Source organism: Entelurus aequoreus, linkage group LG15 (assembly GCF_033978785.1).
Source record: "Entelurus aequoreus isolate RoL-2023_Sb linkage group LG15, RoL_Eaeq_v1.1, whole genome shotgun sequence".
NCBI classification, from domain to species: domain Eukaryota; kingdom Metazoa; phylum Chordata; class Actinopteri; order Syngnathiformes; family Syngnathidae; genus Entelurus; species Entelurus aequoreus.
In genome coordinates, this window is record NC_084745.1 from 12,969,526 (window position 1) to 12,992,112 (window position 22,587).

General features: G+C 36.5%; 1 protein-coding gene across 1 annotated transcript in view; it reads right to left on the reverse strand.

Moving 5' to 3' along the window:
* reck (reversion-inducing-cysteine-rich protein with kazal motifs) overlaps window positions 1-22,587 on the reverse strand; it is a 71,299-nt gene that overhangs the window by 33,435 nt on the left and 15,277 nt on the right. The window contains exons 2-4 of the mRNA XM_062021967.1: window positions 4,452-4,510; window positions 1,103-1,177; window positions 677-713 (exon numbers count right to left, since the gene is read on the reverse strand). Of these exons, the coding sequence (XP_061877951.1) occupies window positions 677-713; window positions 1,103-1,177; window positions 4,452-4,510 (171 nt within the window). The remainder of the gene's footprint in view (window positions 1-676; window positions 714-1,102; window positions 1,178-4,451; window positions 4,511-22,587) is intronic.

Consider the following 22,587-nt stretch of genomic DNA (forward strand, 5'->3'; position numbering starts at 1 on the left):
TGTCCAAAGTGCGGCCCGGGGGCCATTTGCGACCCGCAGCTCGAGTTTTGTTTGCCTACACCATATTGTTGGGGAAAAAGGAGCAAAAATATATAATGTAATGAAAATATTAGAAGCTCTCGAAATAAAAATAAAATAAAATAAAAATATAAACTAAGGAGTCAGGTAACAAATAAAACAAACAAAAAACAATACTATTAACTAATGCATTTGAAAAATTACAACAACAACAATAATAAACATTGGTATGACTAAACATTAATATTTTTATACGGGCCAAATTTTTAACTCGCCAGATTGTACAGTTACACAATTTTATTGTTATTATTACTATTACTATTATTATTATCATTATTATATTCTTACAGGGAAAGGTCCACAACATATTGTTGGGAATAAATGTAAGAAAAAAGAGCAAAAAGATGAAATATGATAAAGATTAAATGTGGATACTTATTAATAATGAAAACATACCTTGTCACCTATAACACAAATATATATAATGTCTGTTTTTAGCATTTAAAAAAAATAAATACTTTGACTTTTCAGTATGCAGCCCTGAGTGGAAAAGGTTTGGACACCCCTGATTTGAAGTATTTACAGCAATCACACCATCACTCGTGTATACATGCATTGTTCTGTTAAACACTGTTTTGACTGGTTGTTGACTTCTCACCTGGAAGTGTTGAGTTGATGCAAACCCAGAGCTCATTCTATGGGAGGTGGAAATAAGATATCATTCATCTTGTATACTGTATACACCAACAGCTTTCAATTTTCTTTATACAACCCTGTGAGGCTGTCTTAGAATGTGAATAAAATGTTCCCTTCAGTGGGTTTATGAGATATTTATCAAGTATTTGCAGGCAGCTTAAACATGATTTATGATGAACAAATGCCAATAACAGTACTTTCCTGTTTTGTCTCCAGTGCACTGTTTGCATTTTAGCCTAAAACCAAAAGTCTATTAACTAGTTTGATCATGATTTTGTATAGATTTAGAAATTAATTATACTAATTACACTATTTCAAGGAGTAATGTGTCTAATTCTCCATCAAACATTTTGTTTTAGTGCAACAAAGATGTTTTGTGTGTACCTACCATTGATTCTGGACAATAACTGGGCAACCTCTGCAGGAGATGCTTCAGGCGAGACTCACTCTTTATGGTGGCCAGCTGTAGTAAAGGAGTAAGAGTATAATTATTGAAAAATTCATTTCAAGTATGAACGCAAAACGTTTTGAACGCCACCGTCTGCATCCCTACAAATCCGTAAATCGTTCGCTCAATTGCTTTTTCGATTGGAACAAAACAAAAATAATGTTACGGCTCAAGCACCTGCCGCCGCTCATTCTTCAGTGGGCTCCTCTGAGCGCGCCCCTGGACACGCCCATGGGCGTTCCTCTCCAGCCGCAGCCACACACTATTTTTAGACCAGTGCGTCTTGCGTTCCAGTGCCAGAACGTAGCTACTTGTATTGTACAGTAAGCCCACACGTCTCTAGCTATCCTTCCATGTGCCTACTTGCGCTCCGTGTTTCCCCTCCACTGTGCTCATTGTGTTGTGTCCGGTTTCGTCGTTCTGCAGCTTATCTCTGTTCCCTGGAACTCGTCTCCCCGGACTCCCCCTGGACTTCTTGCTGCCTCCCTGGACCTCGACCTGTCGCCTGCCCACGGACCTTGACGCCTCTCTCCTGCCCTCGACTTCTCGCCTACCCACGGACTTCTGAGCCTGCCTCGCCCTCTCTGGACTTCCGCATTCTTCGCAACACTCGCCGGTAACACTCTCCAGTTAAACGCATCCCATAGTCGCACAGCACGTATTCTGGTTAATTACACACGCCACACTCTTGTGCTAATAAACAGGCCTAAGGCTAATCGACGTCCCTGCCTCAGTGCCGTCTTCTTCTCCACTGTACCATTACAAATAATTTGTTTTTAGAAGTAAAACAAAAAAATTAAGGTTTTGTTTCGCCAAATATGCCTCCGTGTGCAAACGCTTCATTCATTCAGTCGTTTTGTGTAACGCCTGCAGGCAAGAAGCAGGGCACATCATTTTTGGGGAGGTGGAGCCCTCCAGGTCACTTGCTGCAGAGTGCACTACACTGCTACAGCTCACCGCCCTTTCTGTGTTTTTTCAACTTTTAACAATTTTTGTTCATTTTGCTCGCTCAATATGAGTCCCAAAAAGACAACAGACAGGAAACGCTGTGGAGTTTAAAAAAAAAAAAAAAAAAAAAAGACTATTAGCGAGGACTGCATTAATGGCGCTCACAAGTATGAAAGAATCGACAAAGCAGGCTTCATACCACAGCAAGTTTTAGTTGTGATGAGACCGGACTTTTCTGGAAAAAGATGCCAAAGTACTCTTGTTTCACAGCGGAGAAGAAGAGCTCTCCCTCGTTCAGCACCGCCTCGTTCAAGCACACACACACACACACACGCACCCAGGCCCCTTCACCCGATCCCCTAATCCCTCCCTCTGTCTGTTTGCTCCTTTCTAGTTAGCTCCTCCTTTTCCAATGTTAATGGGAGTGGCTTTTTAAATGTTTATTATTGTAGCAATATGTTTTTTTTCGTGATTTCTGATCGTTTGTGAAGGCACAAAAGGGACATCTGTGTGTGTGTGCGCATGAAGAGGACAGCCGGTTGTTGTTGTTTCAGTTTGCTATTAGAGAGACAGTTGATCCATCACCTTATGTTTGTTTGATATACAGCAGTGGTCCCCAACCACCAGGCCGCGGCCCGGTACCGGTCCGTGGACCGATTGGTACCAGGCCGCACAAGAAATAAAAAAAATTAAAACATTTTAAAAAAGAAATGTGTTTTTTAAATTTTTTATGAAATCAACATAAAAAACACAATATATACATTACATATTAATATAGATCAATACAGTCTGCAGGGATACAGTCCGTAAGCACACATGATTGTATTTCTTTATGACAAAAACAAAAAAAAAGTTTAAAAATACCATCCCCCCGGTCCGTGGGACAAATTTTCAAGCGTTGACCGGTTCGCAGCTACAAAAAGGTTGGGGACCACTGATATACAGTACTGTATGGCACTTTATGTTGTGTTCACTAAAAGATGGACTTTTGTCGAGGCTGGAACCCATTCTTTATATTTACATTGTTTCTTATAGAGGAATTTGTGTCACCGCCTGCTGCCACCTTGTGGTTTGTATTTTCAGTTTTCCTCTTTTAGTGCAGTTTACCCTGTACTTACTACATTTCTCGTTCCTTCTAGAGTTCCTGTGTTCCCCTTGTGGGCAGAGTTGTGAGACGTGCACAGCTGCTTCCAATTTTCCCTGGTGCTACTTAAGCAGCACCTCGACAGCTGGATGGCACTCGGCGATTCAGATCCTCGGCCCTCCACGCCAGATGATTTCTTAGCTTCGAGTATTTTGCTACCTGCTATCTTGGCCATTCCCAGTGCCATCCAGCTCTGTGTTGTTTTTGTAGTTCGCACATCTTGCAACTCCAACCCAAGTTTATTTTATTTTTGTATATAGTACTTTTTGTTCTTTTTCCACAGTGCACATTTTGTTTTTTCTTTTTTGCACCATCGCCTTTTGTTACCTCCTGTTTGGATTGTAGTAGTAGTAAAAGAACTGTTTTACTCACCGTCTGTCTGCATCCTTGGGTTCCTCTCTACTGTGTTGCACAGCATTGTGACAATTTGCTTCACTTTACGAACTTTTCGATTTACAAACCCTGTTCAAGAACCAATTAAGATCGTAAATCGAGGTTCCACTCATATATGAACGAACAAAACAAAAGAGGACTGTACTCCGATCTAAGTTGAAGTTATCCAGGATCTCTAATGAGTTGTCTCGCTTCACCACAACAAACATTGGAGATGTTGAATATGCATTACTACCAAGCTGCATGGATAACAACTTTATTAGTTAATAACTTCATTAGGTCTCAACATCATTTTCAGACACAACTGATTGGTCAGTGGGCGAGGTACTTACTGTCTCTGACCTCTTATTGGTCAGTGACCGACCGGTACTGTTATTGGCTGTAATCTTGTATCACCAAACCTGTCCTGCTAAGAAGTTATCCATGCAGCTTGGTAGTAACACACATTCCACATGTCCATTTTTTGCTACGGATAAGACAGAAAACAAATAAAAGATCCTGGATAAATTCAACTTAAATTGTAGTATAGTCCGCCTCGGTCTTCTACATTTGTTTATCTGCAAGCCCAAATCCACGTAAAACTGCTTCCGCTTGTTATCCATCTTTTTCATATTTGATCTAATTAATATACGTGTAATAAGATAAACAAAACGTTATTCATTTTTGGTTTCACTTTAAGAAATTAATTGTGAAAAAAATGGTCGATTACTACAGACTCTTATTTTGGTAATTTTCCGTTTTCAAAAGTCCTATTTGCAATGAACTGAAGTGTGTGCGTGTGTGTGCCTGTGTGTGTGTTCATACCTGGTCACAAGCTTCTTTACAAGGGGAGAATTCTGCAGCATGGTGGCAACAGGAGGGATCTACAAACATACACACTCACTTAGCATTTACAATAACATTAACATTTACAACAACGTTAGCATTTACAATAATATTAGCCTTTATAACAACAACATTAGCATTTACAATAACATTAGCATTTATAATAACAATGTTAGCATTTACAATAAAATTTTCATTTACAATAACGTCAGCGTTTCCAATAATATTAACATTTACAATATCAACATTAGCATTTACAATAACATTAGCAGTTACAATAATAACATTAGCATTTAAAATAACAACATTAGCATTTACAATATTTACAATAACAACGTTAGCATTTACCACAACATTAGCATTTACAATAGCATTATAATTTACAATAACAACATTAGCCTTTAAAATAACGTTAGCATTTAACAATATTAGCATTTACAACTAGAAAAGCACTCGGAGAGCGCAGACCTCCACCTCCCAGTGATTAAAAATCCTTGAAAAAAAAAAAAAAAAACTAAATTCAGATGGTTTTCCGGATCACCCCCAATTAAAGTCACTTGTTCCTTATTGAATTTCTGATATTTTGATGAGTGTTTCATCAAACAGACAAACAACCCCCAACAAATATACAACTAAAACACATAACTATAACTACTACAACTACAAGAAACTACAATACCAAACAAAACGTTATAATACTTCAAAGATTTTTTAGTGTCAATTTTACAATTTTCAAACTACTACGACAAAAAAATACAATACACTCCTATATCTACTAAAACTGCAAGAAACTAAAAATACACTTCCACAAGAATTACAACAACAAGAAACTACAATACAACTACAACATGTATACTACTACAGGTACACTAATATAAGTACTACAACTACTAAAAACTACAAGTACACCACTAGAAATACTACAACTAGTAGAAACTACAAGTATACTATTACATGTACGACAACAACGTGAATACTACTACAATGACAAGAAACTATCATACACAACTACAATTACTATACTACTATAAGTACGAGAACTGCAAGTATACTACTACAACTACTGGTACAGGAAACTACAAATACACTATTACAAGTACTACTACAAGTACACTAATAAAAGCATTAATATGCCATTAAACTACAATACACTACTACAACTATTACAACTACAAAAAACTACTACAACTACAATAAGCAACAATTCACAACTACGAATACTATTAATATAAAAAACTATAATACACCATTATAACCACAAAAAACTACGATAAACTACTTAAACTATTACAACTAAAAAAAAAATAGAATGCACCACATCTACAACAAACTAAAACAAACAATTACAATTACTATACTACTATAAGTATGAGAACTACAAGTATACTACTACAACTACTGGTACAAGAAACTAAAAATACTCTTATATTACAAGTACTACAACAAGGAAGTACAAGTACACTAATACAAGCACTAATATGCCAAGAAACTACAATACACCACTGTAACCACATAAACTACAATACACTACTAAAACTATAAACAATTACAATACACTATAGCCACAAGAAACTACAATACAGTACTAAAACTATTAAAACTACAAAAAAACTATACTACACTACAACATCTACAAACAATACTACTAAAAGTAGTGTCCGACAACAGCAAGTACATGACTACAAGTAGTGTATTGTACTACAACAAACTACAATACCACATGTAATACAAATACAATAAACTGCATGTACACTATTACACGTACTACAACTACAAGAAACTACAATATAACTACTACAAGTACAAAACAACTACAGGTACTCTAATATAAGTACTACAACTACAAGTACACTACTACAACTACATTATTACAAGTTAATAAACTATACTACTACAAGTACTAAATGTTTTGCATTTTACATATTTCCCTCAATCATATAAAAAAGTCATTTAAAAGCTTTATTTATGTTATCAGGGTTTTTTTGTTCTAATAAAGCGTCAGTAAAAACAATGTACTTTTTATTTTCTTGTACAGGTCACCTAACAATTCCATCCGACTCCGATTCCTAGGCTGACGATTCGATTCAACACAATTCTCGATTCAAAATCTATTCTGACAATGTATTATTTGGTTCAATAATTATAATACAACTTTTTCGAAACAGGTTAGAAAAGCTCCTTCTGGTTTCATGGAGATGGCCTAAACACGTCTTTTTAAAAATGTATTCTTATATACAGTATTTTTCTGACTATAAGGCGCGTTTAAAATCCTTTCATTTTCTCAAAACTCGACAGTGCGCCTTATAATCCGGTGCGCCTAATGTACGGAATCATTTTGGTTGTGCTTACCGACCTCGAAGCTATTTTAATTTGGTACATTGTGAAATGATAAGTGTGACCAGTAGATGGCAGTCACACATAAGAGATACGTGTAGACCAACGTTCCCTCTGAGGTGCGCGCCTGTGCAATTGCGCACTGCTCAAGCGTCCTCTGCGCACGGCACATCTATGCCACGCACAAAATCAAATAAAAAAATAAGCGCATAACAATTTTCGACACACGGACACGACAGAGAAAACAGTTTTCGTCATCATTGTTCAAATATTGTAACGTCTGTCGAGACGCTTTGAGGACATGAATTTCATCGATCACTTTACTGAGCAAAACTCTTTATTGTCGGCCATAAACACATCACCAAAACATTAGTAAAAAAAATGATATCTAGCAAAAGTGGTCATTTTCTGCAGTGCAAACCAGACCAAAAGCAACTTTGTTGTATCAACAGCAGCCGCTCGCTCTTTCTCACTTGCGCCAACACATGCACATATGGCGCTTAGCCAGTGATGCGTTTACAGCCACACGGGTTCGGTGGCCACGGGAGAAATGCTGGCTGTCCAAAGTCGGGACCCTGGGTGGACCGCTCGCCTGTGCATCGGTTGGGGACATCTCTGCGCTGCTGACCTGTCTCCGCTCGGGATGGTCTTCTGCTGGCCCCACTATGGACTGGACTCTCACTATTATGTTAGATCCACTATGAACTGGACTCTCAAAATATTATGCTAGATCCACTCGTCGTCCATTGCACCGATCGCCCTAGGGGGGAGGGGGGGTCCCCACATCTGCGGTCCTCTCCAAGGTTTCTCATTGTCCCATTGGGTTGAGTTTTTCCTTGCCCTGATGTGGGATCTGAACCGAAGATGTCGTTGTGGCTTGTGCAGCCCTTTGAGACACTTGTGATTTAGGGCTATATAAATAAACATTGATTGATTGATTGATATTATGGTGTGTGTATAAGGAAAGACATATTATCTTCTTTGCGATAATATGCAAAAGCAACTTTTCTTACCTTATGGTAACTGCTGATCTGTATTTGGGATTTGCATGCGTCCTGAAAATTTGCGCGCGCCCGCCTTTGTAGTCCGTGTTGACACCGTAGTCGATTAGCTTCTTCTTTTTGTCTATCTTCTTGTTATGGGACATTCATCCTCTGCTGTCGCCATTTCTAATACAAAGTAGTGTAAAGTTCTTATTTATGTCTGTCAGTAAACTCGCCAGTTTCCATTATTCACCCAAGGAACTTTAGTTATTAGAGAGTTCCGGTCGGACGGTTTTTCACGGGACACATTTCCGGCGTTGTTGTTGTTGCACTGGTGAGCCACGGAAGAGGAGATGCTGCCCCGTTATTGATTTAAGTAAAGTCTGAATGTCATTAAAACAGTTAGCTCAATCTTTTGACACTTCTCCCACTCCCGTCCTTGCACTCTTCACCGCTACAACAAAGATGACGGAGAAAAGACGCTGCTGAAGGTGAGCCACGTAAATAAGACCGCTCACAAAACGGCGCATTCTGAGGCGACTGTCAGAAAGCTGCTTGACGATGATCTGTAAAACATAATCTATGCAACACTTTCACCAAAGAACCACCATTACATGTTATGTGTAGACCACAAGGAAGTTTTACATTTAGAAAAAAAAATATTAATATGACCCCTTGAATGCGCCTTATAATCCGGTGCACCTTTTGTATGAAAATAGACCTGACTAGACCCGCTCATCGGCAGTGCGCTTTATAATCCGTTGTGCCCTATGGTCCGGACAATACGGTATATATAACATTTTTAAATTGATTTAGAATTGGGATGAATAAGAATCCCGATTTGGATGTGAATCAACTTTTTTTAATTACAGTAAAAGGACTGGTGTATTTTGCACTTGAAGCAAGCAGACTTTTTAAAAAAAAAGCCACGCATGTGTTTGATGAAAAGCATCACACATCCTTATCAGGGAGTCCGTGCGGATAAGAACACTTGTGTGCTTGAAATGCGGCTTTCTGGAGTCCATCAGCAGGTCCGGTCTTTGATGCCGTGAGGAGGAGCAGATGTCCACTTGACGTGATTTGCGTCCACAGAGAACGAGCACACTGGCCTCTTTCAGGAGATGTTTCTAATACAACTATTGTACAGCCAGAATGTGGTCGAATCAGGCATCCCAGAAATGTGGGAGGCAATCAAAGTGTGCAATTTGCTTTTCAATCTGTTGAATACTGCAAAAACTGCAGTACAAGTACAAGGATGGACTTTATTTACCCCAGCAATGGTGTAACGGTGAATATTAAAAAAGTCCACAAAAATAAGGTAAAAAGACATAAAAATAGAGGGAAAAAATAAAGAACACACAGGAGGATATAAACAAGTACAGAGTTGCTGCAACCTGCTGCCACTTCAGTGGCGCCGTTTTTACATACAGCTACAATTATTTATTTGTGACAACAACAAAATATATGATAATAATAATAATGAAAATATATGATTTGTTGTTGTTTGTTATACAATACGTATGTCAGGTAGGGCTGCAACAACTAATCGATTAAATCGATTGAAATCGATTATTAAAATAGTTGCCGATTAATTTAGTCATCGATTCGTTGGATCTATGCTATGCGCATGCGCAGTTTATTTTATTATTATTATTATTTTTTAATAAACCTTTATTTATAAACTGCAACATTTACAAACAGCTGAGAAACAATAATCAAAATAAGAATGGTGCCAGTATGCTGTTTTTTTTCAATTATATACTGGATAGGATAGAAATGTAGTTTGTCTCTTTTATCCGATTATTTATGGATAAATCGAAGTAATAATCGACAGATTAATCGATTATCAAATTAATCGTTAGTTGCAGCCCTAATGTCAGGAATTTAAAAAAAATTGCCAAAATGGTCTCCTGAGTTGAACATCAGCTGTGTGAAGATGGGGCAGATACTACAAGTTTTTACTTCTTTCTGCTCCTATTCATTCATGTTTTTTTAATTACTTATCTTAATGTTGTGTTTATTTGATTGTTGACCTTAAAACAATGAAATAAAAGAATACAAACAAAAAAATAGGAGCAAAAACAGGATAATACAGTACAAATATGCTTACAATGTGTGAAAATTACATCATTGCCTGAAAACAAATCTTGAATAAGTCAAAAAGTATTGTTTAAATGGCAAAATCCAGCACTAACGACATTGAATAAAAAGTATTTTGGTTTGAATTGGAGCATTTATGACATGGTTTATTTCACTGTATGATTGTACAATCTATGCAGGGTCAAATAGGACAGAAATGCATCTTCAAATAATTACTAATAGTCAATAATTAATTACAATTTCAATAAAATATATACAATAAATGTGTCATCAATCAATTTAATACAAAATTATGTTTACTTATTTAACAAATAAATTAATTATTTCACAATTTAAGTATTTATTTCACAACGTATTTAGTTATTCTATGTCTTAATTAATTATTTCACAATTTATTTATTTATTTTACTATTTATTTCCTATTCACAGTTTTTTATTATGTCATGATTTAATTCATTAATAACTTAATTATTTAATTACCCAACCATTGACTTTGAAAGATAAAATCAATTCATGAAGCTGCCACAGAGGTTCATTAATTAAATAATAAATATAAATAAAAAGAAATGTAATAAAAATAATTAAATGCTGAAATAATACATTTCGTGAGATAGTTAATTAAAACATTAACTAATGAATTAGAACATTAAATAATTAATGAAATTGTTGTATAAATAAATAAAATGTGAAAAAAATAATTAATTAAACAGTGAACTAAATAAATATAACTTTACATAAAATGAATGACACATTTAATAACAGATTTATTTATTTAATAAAAAATGTAATTACGTAATGACAAGGGTTGTACGGTATACCGGTACTAGTATAGTATCGCGGTACTAATGAATCAAAAACGGTACTATACTCTTTCTTTCTTTTTTTTAACGGGCATGATGGTGCGTCTTCACGTCATGACGTTGCTGGTTTTACGAGCAGAGGAGCATGTTCAGCAGCGCACAATCAAGGAGTACTTAAAAGCAGACACAGTGTGTAGACAGAAAAGGCAGAACCCACGCGTTTTGGCCTAAAAACCAAAGATAAAGGTGAAGTTATAACACTGAAACGCCCTTAGGAAGAGGTGCTTTAAGACATGGCTAGCTAGTTCGCAGCTAAAATCCATCCGCAGTCGGCAGTGTTTTAGCTACTTCTAAATCACTAATCCTCGCATCCATGGTGACAAATAAAGTACGTTTCTTACAAGTATCATCCCTGCAGGACGAGGAATAGCTAAACATGCTTCACTACACACCACAGCTCACCAGCGTCACAGCTAATGACGCCATTCCTGAATGTAAACAAATGCCATGGGTAGACCTACACCTGATATCTACTGTAATGGTATCAAGTACAAGAGCGTATCGAGTCGATACTACTATGATTACATCGATATTTTTTATCATCACAAAATATTTTTTCCTTTTTTAAAAATTCATATTATGTTTATAAACTCAGGAAATACGTCCCTGGACACATGAGGACTTTGAATATGATCGATGTATGATCCTGTAACTACTTGGTATCGGATCGATACCTAAATTTGTGGTATCATCCAAAACTAATGTAAAGTATCCAAACAACAGAAGAATAAGTTATTATTACTTTTTAACAGAAGTGTAGATAGAACATGTTGAAACGGAAAATAAGCAGATATTAACAGTAAATGAACAAGTGGATTAATAATCCTTTTTTACAGCTTGTCCTTTATAATTCTGACAAAATGAAGAAATGACACAATATGTTACTGCATACGTCAGCAGACAAATTAGGAGCCTTTGTTTGCTTACTTACTACTAAAAGACAAGTTGTTTAGTATGTTCACAATTTCATTTATTGCAATAAGAAACATATATTAAATGTACCGTAACATTTTTGGTTAAAAAAAAAGCCAATAATGCAATTTTTTTGGTCCCCTTTATTTAGAAAAGTATCGAAATACATTTTAAAATATTGGTATCGGGACAACCTTAGTACATTTAAGTAATTTTGACTTCATTCAGTCCCAATTGACCCTGCATGGAAAGCATCAAATTACTCGAAATACTTTTATACTACTTGTACATTATAGATGCAGAGCTGCATACAATTCTAATAACTGGGATATATTACTTATTAGAATTGTATGCAGCTCTGCATCTATAAAATGTCTCTTAATGAATGTTTTTTGATTCATTATAATAACATGTCTTTGAGGTGTTGCTTTGTCGATCTACAGAATGTAAACACGCCACTCAACAATGTTAAAGCCTCACTTTTGTTTAAAACTAAAGGAACTGCTTGCTCAAACAACTGAAGGTGACATAAATATTTGACGATGGGGGGGGGGGGGGGGGTGGCATTCAGTCACGTACAATTACGAGTGCTCTAACGAGGCTGTTAATGAACTCATTGTGCTCGAGCGTACACAAGAGCAAGTAATGAGCACCGGGCTCATTGTGCTTGAGCGTACACAAGCGAAGCCCTTCAGTGGCGGCGTTTCATTCACAGTCTATGGAATGAAGGCCGACCTCACACTGCAAGGCTGCCTGCCTTTCATTCTTTGAATCAAATAGGAAACAGTCACTTTTCTTCTTTCACATCAGGGACTTCATTTTTAAAGGCTGTGCTTGGATGTTTCTCTGTGCGGAATATGTTTATAATGAACTCCTTCAAGGGTATTAATAATAGCTGTAAAACATTCACCTTCATCCCAGCATATGAGATTGAACATTTATCATGTTACCATGCACACTATACTCCTATTTTAACTAGCGATACGTTTTTTTCCAGGGCCGATACCAATTATTAGTAGTCAAGGAGGCCAACAACAGATGATTAGAGTCAATATTAATTTACAGTTAAGGTTATTGAAAGAGGAACTGCCCTTTTTTTGGAATTTTGCCTATCGTTCACAATCATCACGAGAGAAAAAAAAACACGTCTTTTTTTTTTAACGACTTTAAAGATGATAAAAAAATGTTGAAAGATGCAGCTAATGAGAGTCACCGTTGTAGCCTTCAAAGCCTGTAAAACAACTTCAAAACCCTCCATCAACGTTTTATATACACACTGTCCATATATAATGTAGTAACAGATACCATCATAACAATATGTAACATGTTTTATACACACACTGTAAGTATATATATAATGTAGTAACAGACACCTTCATAACAATATGTAATATGTTTTATATACGCACTGCAAGTATATATATAATGTAGTAACAGACACCTTCATAACAATATGTAATATGTACAACATACACACTGAAAGTATACATATATAATGTAGTGACAGACACCTTCATAACAATATGTAAAATGTTTTATATACACACTGCAAGTATATATATACGTATATAATGTAGTAACAGACACCTTCACAACACTATGTAATATGTTTTATTAAGGCTGCAGCTAACGATTATTTTTCTATTGATTAATCTATAGATTATTTTTTTCGATTAATCGGTTAATCTATAGATTATTTTTTCGATTAATCTATAGATTATTTTTCCTTTTACCGATAATTTTTTTATTCAAAATGAAGATGAAAAAATAAATGTAGGCCCGTTTTTTCAAAAGGCATGGCTTTTATTTACAAAAAAAAGAAGTATGGCCACTCAGTCAACATTGACAACAACATGACTAAATATTCTGTAACAATGTAAACATTTAAAACTTTTAACATTTAACAAAATTAAAAGTAGCTTATTTGCTTTTTAATGTGCAAATATAAAAGTCAACATCCAGTGCAAATCTTAATATTCTGCAATAGTATAAGCATTTCAAAAGTAAAAGTATTGCTTATTTTACTTTAAAATGTGCAAAAATAAAGATAAACATCCAGTACAAAAAAAGTGCAAAACAAAATATTCTGTAACAACAGTGTAAACATTTCAACAAAAGTGAAAGTATTGCTTATTTGCTAAAATGTGCAAAAATAAAGATAAACATCCAATACAAAAAAGTGCCAATCTAAATATTCTGGAGCACTGTAAACATTAAGTATTGCTTTTAAAATGTGCAAAATAAACATCCAGTCCAACACAGTACACAATAACCAATTCTACTCATTCCAGTGAGTGACTAACAGTTGTAATGAAGAAAGGTTAGCATGTGTACATGTTTGGTTCTTTTCTTGTTTACAATATTCCCAGCAGCTGAAAATAGGCGCTCAGAAGGGGTCGATGTGGCTGGAACTGAGAGGTAATTAGCCTTCACCTCAAGCCAGGACTGCGAGTGAGCTGAGCTGCAGTTTATATTTCTAGAAGGTCAACGGGCTCATAGTGATGTTACTAGTAGTTGACTGGGAGGTGTTTATTATCATTTGGGGAGAGTCCGCTGCATGATGCTCACCTGCTAAACACCTATCTGCTCCACGCTGAAGCGCTGACTACATGCGCTCTGAATACACACTGCTGATTGGCTGATAATGCTTTGTGTGTACCAATCAGATGGTTGTGTGGGTGGGACAATGCTGCGTGCTGAGACAGAGGCAGAAGAGCGAAGCAGCTTGTTATGACTTTAGCAGCTAAAGTTAGCTTTAGCTTAGAAACTCGTTCGGTACACCCCCGTGCCGAACCGAAAGCCCCGTACCGAAACGGTTCAATACAAAACACGTACCGTTATACCCCTAGCAGATACAAATGACACATTCATGTTTTTGTGTAATGATGACAACGTATGCTCGCGCGGACGATTGACTAGTTGATGGTTTTCTTTTCAAATGTTCGTTCATAGCCGTTGTGCTGCTATGATAGGCCATTTCCGCTCGACACAGTGTGCATACAACAACATTATTAGGCCGTTTATTGAAATACTCCCACACTTTTGACCACTTTTGGCATGCTTTTCCCCCCTCGCTCGCACCGCTCGCATCGTCTGCTTTGATCGTCTGCTTTGCGGTCCGCCATGACGGTAGTGTGACGTAAATATGCGACGCGTCGACGCACAAAAACGGCGTCGACGTATTTACGTAACCGATGACGTCGACTACGTCGACGCGTCGTTTCAGCCTTATGTTTTATATACACACTGTAAGTATATATATATATATATATATATATATATATATATATATATATATATATATATATATATATATATATATATAATGTAGTAACAGACACGTTTATAACAATATGTAATATGTTTTATATACACACTGCAAGTATATATATAATGTAGTAACAAACACCTTCATAACAATATGTAATATGTTTTATATACACACTGCAAATATATATATAATGTAGTAACAGAAACCTTCATAACAATATGTAGTATGTTTTATACACACACTGCAAGTATATATATACTGTAGTAACAGACACCTTCATAACAATATGTAGTATGTTTTGTATACACACTGCAAGCATATCAATATGTAATATGTTTTGTATACACACTGCAAGTATGTACAGCATATACTGTAGTAACAAACACCTTCATAACAATATGTAATATGTTTTATATACACACTGCAAGTATATATATAATGTTGTAGCAGACACCGTCACAACAATATGTAATATGTTTTATATACACACTGTAAGTATATATATAATGTAGTAACACACACCTTCATAACAATATGTAATATTTTTTATATACAGACTGCAAGTATACAGGCCTGTATATATAATGCAGCAGTGTTTCCCATAAACTGCCAAGATAACTGTGGCGGTGAGGGCGTGGCTATGGGCGTGGTCTCCATGACATCATCGAGTAATTTGCATAATTTACTACAATGATATGATTTTCTCTAAAAAGGCTCAAAAAATGTATACTTACTAATTAATAATAACAGTTTTGTTTTAAACGTCCATCCATTCATCCATCCATTTTACAATATAATTACAACACTTTATGTACATATTTATATACAGATTTGAACAATAAGTTATTCACTGAAATATATTTATTAATTGTGGTTCTTACAAAAAATATATCTTATAAAATATAAAAGCTAAAATGTCTCTTAAAGCTCTGCCCCTTTAATTAGTGCATAGTACATACTCAAAGTTCGTACATCCGCACGCACGTTCATCATACAAACATACACATACTGTACATATACATTCATTCACTGTACAAACATACATATACACATACTGTACATATACACTCACTGTACAAACACATATACACATTCTGTACATATACAAGTACATATGCATACATACACTCATGCACATAATCACGTTTCATCAAACATATATTAACGTTGTTGCCCTAGGGTAAACTGGGTAACACATGGCACACTGACAAAGCTTAACCTATTGTTACTATAACAATCTACAAGGTTAATGTAGGTTGCTTCTCTTTCTTCCCCTCCATTTTTCTGCATTCTTTCGTATCTCAAGTTATCATTACGTACAGGTATATGTATTGTTGCATTTGAACAACTGTATTGTTGATAATAAAGGTAAAGTATTGGTATTGTTCATTATCAATAGCGCTATTTCTATTGGTATTTGTATTGCTCCATTTGTAGTGTAATAATGCTCATTGTCATTTCTGTATTGTTTTTTATTTCCGCTAACTGCTTATTTGCTATTACTTTTACCATCATATTTGTACATGTCGTATTTGCTGATGTTGCTCTATTGTTGTTGTTGTTGTGTTTGCTGTTGTTGTTTTTGTCTCTCTGTCTAATCCCCCTCTTGTCCCCACAATTTCCCCCTCTGTCTTCTTTTTCTCTCTCTTTCTATCCCCTCCTGCTCCGGCCCGGCTGCACCAAATGATAATATAAATACATTTAATAAAGTCAAATACAAATAAGGCAACAAAAGAAGTATCCTACACTTCTCTTTTGTAAAGTAATTCTGAACAGCCGATATGGGCATCTACATCAACTATATGATTTGCCTGAGAAGCTGGACAGGACAAAAAAATAAATAAAAATAGATAAATATATATATATATATATATATATATTTGTGGAGGACGTAATTCTTTCGTGGCGGGCCGCCACAAATAAATGAATGTGTGGGAAATACTGATGCAGTAACAGACATCTTCACAACAATATGTAATATGTTTTATATACACACTGAAAGTATATTTACTGTATAATGTAGTAACAGACACCTTCATAACAAAATGTAATATGTACAATATTTACCATATTTTGATCATTTTAATCACTTCTGGGACTGATTTCTTTCGTGCATTGATTTCTGTTTCCATAACAACGCACGTCTGTCTTCTGGCAACGTGCGTTCCTACTTTCGGAACCAAACACGCATGTGTGTTCTAATCATGGCAGACTTGGTAACAGACAACGAAAACAAAACATTTTGGACAAATGAGGATTTGTAACCTTATACTTTTAAAGCTGAATGTAGAAGCAAGCACGAAGGAAAGTGTGAAACTTCGGAGCAGACGGAAGCCGGGAGAGGGGGATGAAAGCGATTTTGACTCTATAAATATGAAAATTGGAGACAAGCTATTTCGACATAAATTGATTGCTAACCCAAAAATAACAGGACACACCCCCGACCAGCTGGACCAGACAAACAACTGTCCATCGAGTGAATCACTTTAATATCGATCATGATACACGCAGCACGTCATGCGTGTTATTACAACTACAGTACATATGCTCTCTGGCTAGCTGAGTACAAACAAAACATGATATAATACTTTACAGATACTGTAATATGATTGTTCATGTTTTTCAGTTAGTACAAATTGGTCTCGTATGGCAGTGTTGTGCATTACAAACTCAAAAGCGTTTTGTGTTGTCGTAGAAGCTAGCTTATCTCTCGCCGTGGTTAGCTTTTACAGCTAATACCAAAGCACACCGATATGTTACAACGCTAGAAAAACAGTTCCTCAGTGTTTGCTCTTACAATAACAATGTTGTTACAGCTTGGTTATCCTGCTCAGTGGCCTAGTGGTTAGAGTGTCCGCCCTGAGATTGGTAGGTTGTGAGTTCAAACCCCGGCTGAGTCATACCAAAGACTATAAAAATGGGACCCATTACCTCCTTGCTTGGCACTCAGCATCAAGAGTTGGAATTGGGGGTTATATCACCCAAAATGATTCCCGGGCGCGGCCACCGCTGCTGCTCACTGCTCCCCTCACCTCCCAGGGGGTGATCAAGGGTGATGGGTCAAATGCAGAGAATAATTTCGCCACACCTGTGTGACAATCATGGGTACTTTAACTTTAAAGGCCTACTGAAACCCACTACTACCGACCACGCAGTCTGATAGTTTATATATCAATGATGAAATCTTAACATTGCAACACATGCCAATACGGCCGGGTTAACTTATAAAGTGACATTTAAAGTTTCCCGGGAAATATCCGGCTGAAATGTATGATGACGTATGCGCGTGACGAAGTCAGTTTAACGGAAGTTATGGTAACCCGTAGAATCCTATACAAAAAGCTCTGTTTTCATTTCATAATTCCACAGTATTCTGGACATCTTTTGCAATTTGTTTAATGAACAATGAAGGCTGCAAAGAAGACAGTTGTAGGTGGGATCGGTGTATTAGCAGCGGACTACAGCAACACAACCAGGAGGACTTTGTTGGAGAGCAGACGCGCTAGCCGCCGACCTCACCTTGACTTCCTACGTCTCCGGGCCGCCAAACGCATCGGGTGAAGTCCTTCGTCCTTCTGCTGATCGCTGGAACGCAGGTGAGCACGGGTGTTGATGAGCAGATGAGGGCTGGCTGGCGTAGGTGGAGAGCTAATGTTTTTAGCGTAGCTCTGTGCGGTCCGGTTGCTAAGTTAGCTTCAATGGCGTCGTTAGCACAGCATTGTTAACCTTCGCCAGCCTGGAAAGCATTAACCGTGTATTTACATGTCCACGGTTTAATAGTATTGTTGATTTTCTATCTATCCTTCCAGTCAGGGGTTTATTTTTTTTGTTTCTATATGCAGTTAAAGCACGATGCTATCACGTTAGCTCGTAGCTACAGCATTTCGCCGATGTATTGTCGTGGAGATAAAAGGCACTGAATGTCCATTTCGCGTTCTCGACTCTCATTTTCAAGAGGATATAGTATCCGAGGTGGTTTAAAATACAAATCCGTGATACACAATAGAAAAAGGAGAGTGTGGAATCCAATGAGCCAGCTTGTACCTAAGTTATGGTCAGAGCGAAAAAAGATACGTCCATCACTGCCTCTCAAGTCCTTCACTGTAACGTTCCTCATCTACGAATCTTTCATCCTCGCTCAAATTAATGGGGTAATCGTCACTTTCTCGGTCAGAATCTCTCTCGCTCCATTGTAAACAATGGGGAATTGTGAGGAATACTAGCTCCTGGGACGTCACGCTACTTCCGGTACAGGCAAGGCTTTTTTTTATCAGCGAGCAAAAGTTGCGAACTTTATCGTCGATTTTCTCTACTAAATCCTTTCAGCAAAAATATGGCAATATCGCGAAATGATCAAGTATGACACATAGAATGGATCTGCTATTCCCGTTTAAATAAAAAAAAATCATTTCAGTAGGCCTTTAACTTTATTATACAGGTTACGGAACGTAAATTAAGTTTTGTTGATGTTTTTTTAATGCGTTTTTAATGTGATTTAGAGGTAGAATTGATTAGCTGCATTGCTAGCTACCTAGAACGAGCCGATTTGTATGTTAGAAAGCGAAAAAAACAAAAACCTTTTGTATTCTTGTCCCTCATAATGATTGTGATAGGTACAATTCCCAAAAGAGTGCAGTTGCCCTTTAAACATCACTAGTATATGTTAGTAAACAGCTGGAGAAGATTTAAGGTTGTTTTTTTCAGTAAATGTGGGACCATTAGCGACATAATGTTTTATGCGGCGCTAATGTTGAGGTTAATTTAGCAGCTGAACGACATCAGGGGATTTCACAAACACCTCTATTAAGTGTGTCTAAGAGGAGCATTAACATTTGTTTATTATGTTTAAAAATATGAGCAATCTCCTGGGAAAATTGGTAAAAATATGACATTTCTCTACATCACAATAACTCGCCATCTACTCACTCAATACTTGTATCATATGTGTATCTATTGTATCTGCTGATGGAGTTCTGATGTAGTAGGCCGATACCAATATACGTCAAAATGCCAAAGATCGACGCCAATAATCTGTTGATTTATAATATTAACTAAAATAAAATACTTCTATAGAGCGCACCCGAATATAAGCCGCACCTACTAAATTTTAGAAGAAAAAAAACAATTTCCAAATATTAGTGGCACCAGAGTATAAGTCACAGATACAGTATATACGTTGTGAAATGAGTTATTTACACAGAAACTTTTAGCATTTTAGTAAATGTACCATAATTGTTTCCAAACAGTGTCTGTAACACGGCAGTAAAACGGCTGATCAAACAAAACAGGAGTCATCGTCATGGACCCACTAGCTGCAGAAGCTAGCTCTCCAATCAGCTAAACAGACTCAATAACTCCACAGTGACGTTTTGGTGAATTTACTGGGGAATTTGTGAAACTAGAACAATACAAAAAGAATGCAGTTGAAAGTTAATATTACTAGCACAGACATTCGTAAACGTGTTAACATATTAGCTAATGCTAACAACGCTAGCTTGATTACATTACGATACGAATGTACAAATATGCATGAAAACACTACTAGTAAGTAAAAATTGTTTTAGTTATACTGTAAAACTCACAAACGTTGCTCGGAGTGATGAATGAAGAATCCATACGAGTAGAACCGCTATGGACGACTGGAAGACGGAACGGCTTTGTACTCCCGGTTTAAAGCACTGCACCTGCACTGAGTGAACTCGTCCAAAAAATGGCGCCAGAGCACAAACAATAACACACCTTTTCAACGTCTCTGCTTGTGTTCAATGAAAACTATTTGCTTTTGTGGCCTATAGCAACGAAAAATCCATAAATTAGCCGCACCGCTTCATAAACTGCAGGGTGCAAAGCGTAAGAAAAAAGTAGCGGTTTATAGTCTGGAATTTACGGGTAATATTGTGAACATTTTCTAAACATGTAAACACCTTCTTCAGATTGGGGTTGATAAAAAGTGAAATGGGACCTCTGAAATATGTACCAATCCAATATTAGCTGATATAAAGGTATACATGAGGCAGTTATTCTGCATGATCACTGCTCATATGGCAAAGCATTGTGGGATTTGTTTACTCCAACTTGGCATACTGTAAATATTTACATTTGTTTGGTGAGGAGAAAACCAATAAAAATCCTTTAATACTTTAATACTATGATGGACATGTTATCTATCAATACTAAATTATTCATCAACATGTGAAAAAGTTAAACAAGACGCTTTTGTACACACGATATTTGACAATATGTATACACACAATGCTTTTCATGTCACAAACAGACAAACCTTGGGAGTAAGCGGACAACCATGTAAACATAAATATTCTTATTGCTTGGTGATACCAACACATTTTGAATATCAATATTCATATTGTGCGCATGGAAACGTGGTCAATAACATTTTATTGTGGGATTGAATTGTAAACAGATTCACTGTAAACTCATGAGTGAGCGTCATTTCAGCTATTATATTTATAATTTACAGCTTATGAATTAAATGTATAAAAAAAGCATTTATACATCAATCACTTTCTTTGTTGACATCGGAGCTGTTAAAAATAAATGACAAAAAATAGGAAAATATTTAAAAATTGTTTTTGAGGATGGTCATGGACCTTTTTCTAAAAAAATATGTGATTTTATCCATATGGCAAAACACACACTCGCACACGCACGCGCACCCACACACACACACACACACACACACACACACACACACACACACACACACACACACACACACACACACACACACACACACACACGCACACACACACACACACACACACGTGGACCCAAAGAAGCACCAGAGAAGCTACGCTAACATGCCACTTCCTGCATTCCTCATATACGCTGCAGACTCTCGGGGGTGGGGGGTGGGAGGCCTCACTTCCTGTGCATTAATGAATTCATTATTTACATAAAGCGCATTAATAATCATCCCAGATCAGGGGTCGGGAACCTTTTTGGCTGAGAGAGCCATGAAAGTCAAATATTTTAAAATGTATTTTCGCGAGAGCCATATAATATTTTTTAACACTGAATACAACTAAATGCGTGCATTTTTAAGTAAGACCAACATTTTTAGAGTACAATAAGTCTCTTATTCTTTTTAATAACATTGTTATTCTGAAGCTAACCAATAATAAATACAATACTTCTTACCATTAATGCGACTTCTTGAACAGGTGTGGTAGAAAACGGATGGATGGATTAAAATGCATGAGAATGTTTTACATTTTGTACGTTATTTTTAACACTGTGATTACCAGCGGAATTATTCATTACTTATCGTGTTAAGCAATGTCAGCTAAGATTTATCTGAGAGCCAGATGCAGTCATCAAAAGAGCCACATCTGGCTCGAGAGCCATAGGTTCCCCACCCCTGGACTAGATGGACTTTATCATGAAGAAGTTCATTAGTGGATGGTTTTTATGAATTTACGCAGTTAAAATCACTAAATGCAGGCTTTTGTTCACATTGAGGTGAACTGATTATTCATGTAATGTTTTAGATCTTTTAAATCTTTTATATATTTATGCAATCTAAATATTTTTAGGTGTTTCAATGTTTCATAACATTTAGATCATTGAAATGTTTTAGACCTTTTAGTTGTTTGGATCATTTAGATCAGGGGTGTCAAAATCAAATACAGAGTGGG